Source organism: Euphorbia lathyris, chromosome 4 (assembly GCF_963576675.1).
Source record: "Euphorbia lathyris chromosome 4, ddEupLath1.1, whole genome shotgun sequence".
Classification (NCBI taxonomy): domain Eukaryota; kingdom Viridiplantae; phylum Streptophyta; class Magnoliopsida; order Malpighiales; family Euphorbiaceae; genus Euphorbia; species Euphorbia lathyris.
In genome coordinates this window covers 1,365,837-1,376,114 of record NC_088913.1, presented here as the reverse complement: position 1 = coordinate 1,376,114, position 10,278 = coordinate 1,365,837, and the positions used below count along the sequence as shown (strand labels likewise).

At 36.3% G+C, this 10,278-nt stretch overlaps 1 protein-coding gene across 1 annotated transcript; it reads left to right on the top strand.

Moving 5' to 3' along the window:
* The first annotated feature begins 7,686 nt into the window (after positions 1 to 7,686).
* LOC136225780 (probable UDP-glucosyl transferase 73B6) lies at positions 7,687 to 9,998 on the top strand. Its single transcript, XM_066013893.1, has 2 exons — positions 7,687 to 8,928; positions 9,596 to 9,998. The coding sequence occupies exons 1-2, from the start codon at positions 7,818 to 7,820 to the stop codon at positions 9,901 to 9,903; spliced, it is 1,419 nt and encodes a 472-aa protein (XP_065869965.1). The 5' UTR covers positions 7,687 to 7,817; the 3' UTR covers positions 9,904 to 9,998.
* Positions 9,999 to 10,278: the final 280 nt, after the last annotated feature.

Here is a 10,278-nt window from a genome sequence, read left to right as displayed (position 1 = left end):
TTGCACATCACCAAGGAAAGTCGAGCTACTCCGACTATAAATGTAGCGCTGGTTTGATGCTCTCAAACCCTCTGTATATATCTATTCAATTTTTCCTTGTTTTCTTCATTTCAGTTCACAGCCACGGAAAGCCAAATCCCAATCATAATCCAACATATTACGCGGGACGTCTCTCTTTGCACGCCCCGCGTCTTTGTGCCTCTGATCCAAAATAATGCAAGGGGCACCTTTCACGCAGGGCGTATCCTCTATTACGCCCCGCGTATGGGTACCTTTCCGTGGTTCCCAGGTTCAGCAACTCCAACACGCGGGGCGTCCCGTTCCTGCGCCCCGCGTATTTGAGTCTCTGACTCAAACAGAGATAAAAATGCCACCCTACGCGGGGCGCCCCCCTGGGCACGCCTCGCGTAGGGCCCCTGACCACTAAGGGTCTTCTTTTCCTTCCTTACCTTTATTTTTGTTTTTGTTTTGACTTCTTTCTACGACGCCCTTGGAACAGGCGTCATTTTAAATAACGCGGAGGGACGTGCAACCCCGCACTTAACGTTTGTTTTGCACTACCAAAAACAAAAATAATAATAAAAAAATTTATAACCAACAAAATAATTAAACTACTTTATTGACTCTTTTAAATTTTTCCTGACACGCTATCCCTCATTCGGAAATTAATTAAAGTTCCGTTATTTGTCATCAAAAATAAAAGACGTCGACACAAGGGGATGATCTAATTAAGGAATTTTAGTCTTGGTTTTGAAATTAGGGAATTTGTGCAAAGCTTAGGTTAGTACTAAACTAAGGCATTGAGTCTTAACCCAAATGTTATCTCCATAATGAACTTTGAAAAGGCAATAAAAACGGGATAGTTGAGAATTTAGCGAAGACTTGATAATACACAATTTAAACCCGAATCTTTGTGAGATATTTTTGAGCCTAAAGGAGTTCGTACGAGAACTCTAATTCTTTCACAATTTTTCGAGAGCTTTAACTTCACTCGACTCATAGAATTTGCATCCAATACCGGGTTAAGTACACTTATTTTTGGTAAAAAGGCAATAGATGATAAACCGAACCCACTTAGGCTAATTTTTCTTAATTTATTTTTCTCGTTTTCATTGAATATTAGGAAACCCCTTCGAGCCTATTAACCAACTTTTTTTTTGTTTTTGTTAATACCCTTTTAACATTTAACCCTTTTTCCTCTTGTTCGAATACCGACAAAATCAATTTGCACCCAAATCACTCGGAAAAAGTCACGGCCTTAACAAACGAGCACCATAAGCCTTCAAAATATTGTTTCTTGTCAAGAGATTTTTGTTTCTTGTCTTCAGACTTTTCCTTAGCCTCAAAGTTCTTCATGGAGATCTCGTGGGTCAGCAGAGATCCTATGAGCTCATCATACTTATATGTAGTCAGGTCCTGAGCTTCTTCCATAGCTGTCTTTTTAGCTTGCCAGCTCTTGGGAAGACTCCTTAAGATTTTCTTCACATGTTCTTCTTCTGTGAAGTTCTTGCCGAGTCTTTTAAGCTCATTGATGATATTGGTGAACCTTGAGTTCATTTCAGAGATGTCTTCTTTTTCATTCATCTCGAACGGCTCGTATAGTCGCATGTGTTGATTCACTTTGGACTCTTTGACCTTGCTAGTGCCTTCATAGGTCACCTCTAGCTTCTTCCATATTTCCTATGCTGACTCACAACCTGAAATTTTGTTGTACTCTGCAGCATCTAACGCACAGTGAAGCATATTGATAGCCGAAACATTATTTTGAAGTTTCTTAAGGTCATCTTCTGACCACTCAGATTCACTTTTAACAACTCTCTCGTTGTTTACAATTTTATAAGGAACAAACGGTCATTCAACTATCGCAAGCCACGCACTCATGTTTGTAGCTTGAATAAAAAATTTCATCATGTTCTTCCAAAATGTATAGTTTGATCCGAAGAACAAGGGAGGCCGACTAATTGATAATTCCTCAGGGATAATCTGTATTGTTTGGTTTCCAGGAAGGAAGCGAGTGCTGTTCTCAGCCATATTACAGGGATCAGCTCAAGATAGTTTTATCTTAGAGTAGTGAGCTACTGAGCTCTGATACCACTTGTTGGTCCCGTGTAATTAGTTCCAAGGGGGGGGGGGGGGGGGTTAGGAACTAATGTAACTTTTTTTGCTTAATTATGCTGACTTAATTTAAGTCTTTAAATTACTTTGCTCAGTTTTGGTCAGCAAGGCCGAGCAAGGCGTAAGACAGCTTTAGTCAGAGGCTGACTAGAACCATTTTACTTGTGAGTTAGGAAATAACACTTGAGGTCAGCTTCCAACTCAGCACTCAGATTACTCAGTGTCAACTTATACAATTTATATCCTGAGTAATTTAATCAAGCAACACATACATATATATTGAGAGAAAGGGTTAGAAATTACTCAGAAGATTTATCCTGGTTCGGCCTCACCGCCTACGTCTAGTCCCCAGAATCCTTCCGGGCTTTTTCAATCCAATACTGAGCTCTTTAAAGGTAGAGCGCAAACCGTTTACAAAACAATTGAGTATGCAAGAGTACCGTCCTCTATTCGTCTACTCAACCCTACTGAGCGCTATAACCAAACACTCAGATTTTCTCTACCGCTGTGTCTACCCTACTTCTCTTCCCTCGAGTGCTAACACCCTCTGGAATGTTGTTTGGATTAAACTCTTCGTGCTCGAGTACAGAGAAAGGGTTCTGGTTTGTAATGTCAGTTAACGGCCGACTAGGCTTAGTGAGCTTCCCTTTTCCTAAACGTCCACCCTTGCCTCGAGAGGCCACGAAATTGAAACTTGATTTGGGGATTAGTTGGCTTGTATTCACTGCTACAATAGGAACGGTAGCTTCAAAAAGCATCTGACCTCTATTCTACGAGCTTCTGGGGCTCCTGACTTCCCTGCCTGCACTTGATGAGGCAATATCTCTAACCTGGTCATGCTGTTCCATCATTGTACTATGCAGTTTGTTTTTTGCCCTTTCCTCATTGGTCATAGCTAGGAAAAGACGTGTCCTCTTATTATTTCCCGTCCCAGTATTCTCTCTATTTCTTGGTTTATAGCGCCGTTTTTGAACCTTCATCCACGACCCATAAACTGGAGGTTCATGGATTACAATTTGCTCTTCGCTGTTTACTTTCTCACTCCCTCCCGATTGATTGCCTTGCACCTCCATGGCGGACACATTATTCATCGTATCTCTAGAGGCAGAGATGATATTAGGATTTCCACAAGCTTCCTTAGTATGGCCATATAATCTACAGTTGGTACATGCGATGTGGAGGCCTTCATATTCAACTTGGTATACTTCATCTTCAATCCAAAAATTTCAACTCGGTATACTTCATCTTCAATCCAAAACTGAGTGACAAGAGGACTAGCCAGATCAATCTCCACACACACCCTTGCAAACCTTCCACGCAACGCTTTCGCAGTATTTTTATCCACCCGAATAGCCTTCCCTATGGAGTTTCCAATGGAAAGTAATAGGTTTTCATCAAAGTATTGCATAGGGAGCCCAGGAAATCGTACCCATATCATTGTTGAAGTAATCGTAGAATTCTCCGCCCGAAACTCTGGAGTCCAAGTTCGCATGGTGAGATAGTGTCCTTGAACAATCCATGGACCAACAGTCATAATTTTATCTCTATCTCTAGGGTGCTCAAACTTGCAAATATGAAAACTGTTACCAATATCCATAATTTCGACATCCACCATAGGCTTCCACAATTCCAGCACGCGTGATTTCAAAGCAACATAACCAATATTCTGCCCTAATAACTTGATAATCAAGGAATCGCGCCATGGGGCAGCAAGCTTCTCTTTTAGTTGGGTTGCGAGAACAAAACAAGGTTGCAATATATTGTTATCTACAAAATCTACTGCCAATAGCCCTTCCTTGTTTAGGTTGATCGGAACCCTAGCTTGCACCATATCCTCTTCCCCAATAAGAGAGTTAAGAGAGGACTTTTCCATAGCAGGGATGTGGAATGGAGAGGATCCTCCGCGATCAGGTGGCTCCAGACTAAAACCCGGCGGCTGGTTAGGAGAAGCATGGGGCGGCGCCGCCATGGATTCAGTCTCTCATTTTTACCTAACACATTATCTAGTCTCCATATTTTAAAAAATACATTATAAAGTCTCTATCTTTTGTCAATATTAACTCTTTGGTCATTCTATCTATTTTTTTTTAGATTTTTAACCATTATAATTGGTATAAACAGACAAATAGAAAATAATAGAGTAACATGGTGATTTTATATCAAACTGCGGATGTCCTGAAGGCTAAGATATGTTCGGTTAAAAAGCTAAAAAAATAGACAAAATGACCAAATGGTTAATATTGACAAAAAAATAGAAACTTTATAATCTGTTTTTCAAAATAGAGAAACTAAATAGTGTGTTACGTAAAAATTATATACCCTTAAAAATTTGTAACTACACATTTTAATTGACAATCGATATGCCAAATGGTTTAATTTGTGGTCAATCATTATTTACTTAAGTTAATTTGTGATTAATGTTTCTTATTATGACACATGGCATTGAGACATGTGATTATATATCACGTAGTGAAAAAATGATCGAAAAACATCAAAATTGACTTTATTATGACAAAAATAAACTTAACTGATTTTATTGAAACAAATTAAACTTTTCTAACCTTTCGAGTTGACTATTCAAACTTTTACAACCACCAATACCAATTACCATGGGTTTAAAGTTCAAGATATGAATTTTTTTACAAAAGCAATACAGTAGACCTAGGGATAGGGTGTAAAAATACCCCTAATGTTTACAACTAGAAGCAATTTTACCCTTAAAGTTTAAAATGGTACAATTTTACTCTTATCATTGGCAGCCAAGAGCAATTTTACTCGTAAGGTTGACAAGTTAGGTTAATTTTAGACATTATTGTAAAACACAAATATTTTGTTCCTTATTTTGTATCAATTACATATCAGTTCGTTTAAAAAAAAGATTTCATATTTTATGTGATTTAATAATAGAATTAGAGATTAATATTTATTAATTCAGTGAAAGATTTTGAATTTTTTTTGTCCAACTCGTAAAATAGATAATATATTTTTTAAATTTTTATTTAAAAAAAATTCATGTCTAATCATGCGTTTATGATCTGTCACTAATAGGTGATAAAATGACTTATCTGTGAAGTGTAGATAACCATATTCATGACCGAGAAGACAGTTTGATGAATTATTTCTAAAATTGATCCAACTTGACAATGTTAGGAGTAAAATTGCCCTTGACTGTCAACGTTAGAGGTAAAATTGCACCATTTTAAACGTTATAGATAAAATTGCTCCTAACTGTAAACATTAAGGGTATTTTTACACCTTATCCCGTATACAATGGAAATCCATTTCCATAACAGTCCATGCATGTGAGATAATTGGTTAAAAAAAGTACAATATATATGATAACATCCGCAATGTTATCATTAGGGTTTCGCTGGGAATATTCCTCGAAATAAGGATCGAAAGAAAGAAAAGCCATAAGAGACCCGCCAGTTCAGGATATACGGCGTACGTCTAGCGTAAGGGCGGATGAACATTACCTATACGATGATACGCCCTTGGTCATCCGGGGTCCACCATATAAAGAGATACGTCCTTACACAATCCGTCAAGATAGGACATTGAGCCATTACACGACGGAATCACCATCATTAATAAATATTAATGATGCCTTAAAGACAATAACAGCTCGGAGGTAAAGATCAGAGTTAAGTCGCATTAAAAGGGTATTATACTTCATTAAAGGCATTTAAGGGAAGCCATTACGGTTATCACTTAATCCTATATAAATACCCATATAATAAGGGGTCAAAAGGTACACACTATCTTAACCTTACTTGTGATTACAGATTATTCTCTTAAGAATATTACTGATTTAGGCATCGGAGTGCCCCCGGCCGAGCACAATGGCACTCCACAGGGACATTATCTGGTGTAAAGAAATAAATGTGATATCAATATATTAAGGCTTAATACATCATTTGCCCTCTGAACTTGTCTAAAAAGCTTGATTGGTCCTCTGAACTCTTAAAGTATTCCGATAACCCCCCCAACTTGCATAAAATGTTCAGTTAGCCCTCTGAACTTGTGTAAAATGTAATAAGTTGATCACACAAAAATAAGTTAAATTTCCACGCATCTTAGAATGTTATTACACAATTCAAAAACAAATTAAAAATGAAGTTATTACTTGTTCAACTATAAAACTTTTTTTCTCTATATTAGAACCGCGTACTCCAATTTTGGTTGTTTTACTTTCTTTAAGACTCATGCAATATATCTTTCGTATTTAACTTACTTTTTTTTGCAACCGAGTGATTAATTAATTACATTTTATGCAAGTTCAGGAGCTAACTGAATATTTAATGCAAGTTCATAAGGCTATCGAAACACCTTCAAAGTTTAAGGAGCCAATGAAGTTTTTTGGACAAGTTCAGAAGACAAATGATGTATTAAGCCGTGAAAAAAACAAAATAGGACTTTGTCAAAAACAAAGGGTAAATTACACCCATGACCATTGAACTTTACCCATTTTAATATTATGGTCATTGAATTTCAATTCTTAACAGATGATTGAACTTTACACTTTTTAACATTGGTGACCACTCAATTTTAACTAACTCCTCAAAATGACCGTTAACGACCTCAAAATGAAAATATTCAAGAATTAAAGTTGTTCAGAATGACATTTACCATGAAACCACATTTTTTATTTTCGAAAATCACATTTTCTGGAGCTTTCACTCTTTACAAATTTATTTTCTCTCCTAACCAAAACATATCTAAATGATCGTAGGGTAAATTACACCCATGGCCACTGAACTTTACCCATTTTCACATTATGGCCACTGAACTTCATTTCTTCCCAATATGACCACTGAACTTTACATTTTTTAACACCGGTGGCCACTCAACACCTCAGAACGATTGTTGACGGCTAAATAAAAAATCCAAAGCGTTAATAATATTCTAAGGAACTTTAATTCTTGAAAATTTTCGTTTTGAGGTCATTTAGGTGTTGTTTGATTAGGAGAGAGAAAGTGAATTTTTAGAGAGAGAAAGCTCCAAAAAATGTGATTTTCGAAAATAAAAAATGTGGTTTCATAGTAAATATCGTTCTGAACAACTTTAATTCTTGAATATTTTCATTTTAAGGTCGTTAACTATTGTTAAAGGTCATTTTGAGAAGTTAGTCAAAATTGAGTGACAACCGGTGTTAAAAAATGTAAAGTTCAGTGGCCATACTGGGAAGAAATGAAGTTCAGTGGCTATAATGTAAAAATGGGTAAAGTCCAATGGCCATGGATGTAATTTACCCAATGATCTTATAACGAAAATTTTGAAGAATTAAAGTTCCTTAAAATATCATTAACTTTTCGTATTTTTTATTTTGAGGCTGTTAACGATCGTTTTGAATTGTTAAGAAGCCATCAATATTAAAAAAAAAGATTAATAAGTGTATAGTTTAGTAGTCATATTATTAAGAATTGAAGTTCGGTAGCTACTGTAATTGCATCGGATCCGATATTTTGCATAGTAGCTTACTCCAAGATTTTTTTTTTTTTTTTACAAAACTCCAAGATTTTTATACTTTCTTGTCATCATTGATGGCAAGAAAGAAAGGTAAGCAAAACGACAACTGAACTAAATGTTCCGACTTTATCAAAATCTGTAGAGAGTATAGCTTCATTTCTTATCTCCTTCTCACAACTTTTCTTCAATCTATACCCTTTGAATCTGTAATCAATCTGCAAAAAAAAAATCAAATGAACACTGAAATCAAAGAAGATCTTCACATTTTCTTCTTCCCATTCATGGCGGAAGGCCACACAATTCCCCTCATTAACATCGCCAAACTCTTCGCTTCAAAACAAGGCATCAAAGTAAGCATTATCACAACCCCTCTAAACGCCCCCAAATTATCCAGCAAGATTCTAGGGCACAAAATTGAAATCCTAACAATCAAATTCAACTGTTCCGAAGCCGGATTACCCGACGGATGCGAACATCTCGATCTAGTCCCACCGGAAATCGGACTCAACTTCTTCTTAGCTACTCATGTTCTTGCTCATCCATTAGAACAGATTCTCCATCAGTATCGCCCGAATTGTCTAGTTTCAGACACTTTCTTTCCTTGGTCTACTGAAGTTGCAGCCAAGTATGGAGTTCCGAGGATCGTTTTTAGTGGCACTTGTTTCTTCTCTACCTGTGCTTCCTTGTGTATGAGACTATATCAGCCTTACAAGAATGTAAAATCGGACTCCGATCCTTTCGTTATCCCGGATTTCCCCGGGGAAATCGAGCTGATAACGAGGAAGTTACCGGAGTTTGTTTATAAGGATACCGGGTTTTCGGAGTTTTACCGGAAAGTGAAAGATGTTGAGATGAAAAGCTATGGTGTTCTTGTTAATAGCTTCTATGAGCTTGAATCGGAATATGTTGATCATTTGAGGAACGTTTTGGGGGTAAAAGCGTGGCATATTGGGCCCGTTTCACTATGGGGTGGAAGTTCGGGGAGAGGAGAGAGTTTCGTTAATGATAACGAGATATTAGAATGGTTGGATTCGAAGAAAGCGAATTCGGTTGTTTATATATGTTTCGGAAGTATGACTAGTTTTACAAATGAGCAACTTCTTGAGATAGCACATGGAATTGAAGAGTCCGGGCAGATATTTATTTGGGTAGTTAAGAAAAGCGAGAAGAAAGATGAAGAGGACGACGAAGAATGGCTACCTCGAGGATTTGAGGAACGAATGGAAGGAAAAGGACTTCTAATTCGAGGCTGGGCGCCACAAGTTTCGATTCTTGAACATGAAGCGGTGGGTGGATTCGTGACCCATTGCAGATGGAATTCGACTCTTGAAGCTATAAGTGCAGGTATACCGCAACTGACATGATTATCATTTTTTTTTAATTTTATATCATATATAATGGGTAAATTATATGGCTATCGAACTTTATCCATCTTAACATTTTAGCTACTCAGCTTCAATTTTTAACGGTAAAATCATTAAACTTTATACTTTTTAATACAAGTGGCCACTCAACGCTTCAAACCGAGAGTTGACGGCGTCAAAATAAAAAAATTCGAAGAGTTAGTGATATTCTAAGGAACTTTAATTCTTGAAAGTTTTCATTTTGAGGTCATTTAGGTGTTGTTTGGTTAGGAGAGAGAAAGTGAATTTTTAGAGAGAGAAAGTTTTAAAAAAGTGATTTTGGAAAATAAAAAATGTGGTTTCATGTAAATTTCCTTATAACCAACTTTAATTCTTGAATATTCTCATTTTTAGGTCGTTAACGATCATTTTGAGGAGTTAGTTAAAGTTGAATGGCCACCGGTGTTAAAAAGTATAAAGTTCAGTGATCATACTGTTAAGAACTGGAGTTCAGTGGTCATACTATTAAGAACTGAAGTTCAGTAGCCACAATATTAAAATGGATAAAATTTAATGACCATGGGTATAATTTACCTCATATATAATCATATGGAACTTAAAGATAATATAACATGATTTTGATATGATAACCTAAAATTTAACTGCAGGAGTGAAAATGGTGACGTGGCCGGTAGCGGCAGAGCAGTTTTATAATGAGAAATTGGTGACTGAGGTTTTGAGAATTGGAATTCCTGTTGGGGCAAAGAAATGGGCTAGAAAGGTTGGTGATAGTGTGAAGAAAGAAGCCATAACTAAGGCAGTAAGACAACTTATGGTAGGTGACGAAGCAGAGGAAATGAAATGCAGAGCAAATAAGTATGCTGACATGGCAAGGAAAGCAGTTGAAAATGGTGGATCTTCGCATTCTGATTTTAATTCTTTTATCGATGAATTTAAAAGTAAGAAGATAGGGTAAATTGTATAAACGGTCACTATTTGAGATATATTTCAAGTTCTTGATAAAGTTAATCAACTTTATTTAATATTTCAACAAAATCACTTTCGTCAATTGAAATCAAAAGAAACATCAGAAAAGTGACATGACAACTACGTTGGTGAGAACTGTTTTTACATATGACATGAAGTATGTGACATCAAAAAAATTTACATTTCTTTTATTGATTTAAACTAACTACTATGTGATAGTCAAAAATATATTTGTTTATTTTTTTAGTTGTTACATGGCGCACAGCTAAAAATATATTTGTTTCTTTTTTTTTTTAGCTCATCTACCCCAATCAATCCCTGTAATTACAATATGGATAATTTTTAGGCAAAAACATAGCAAAAT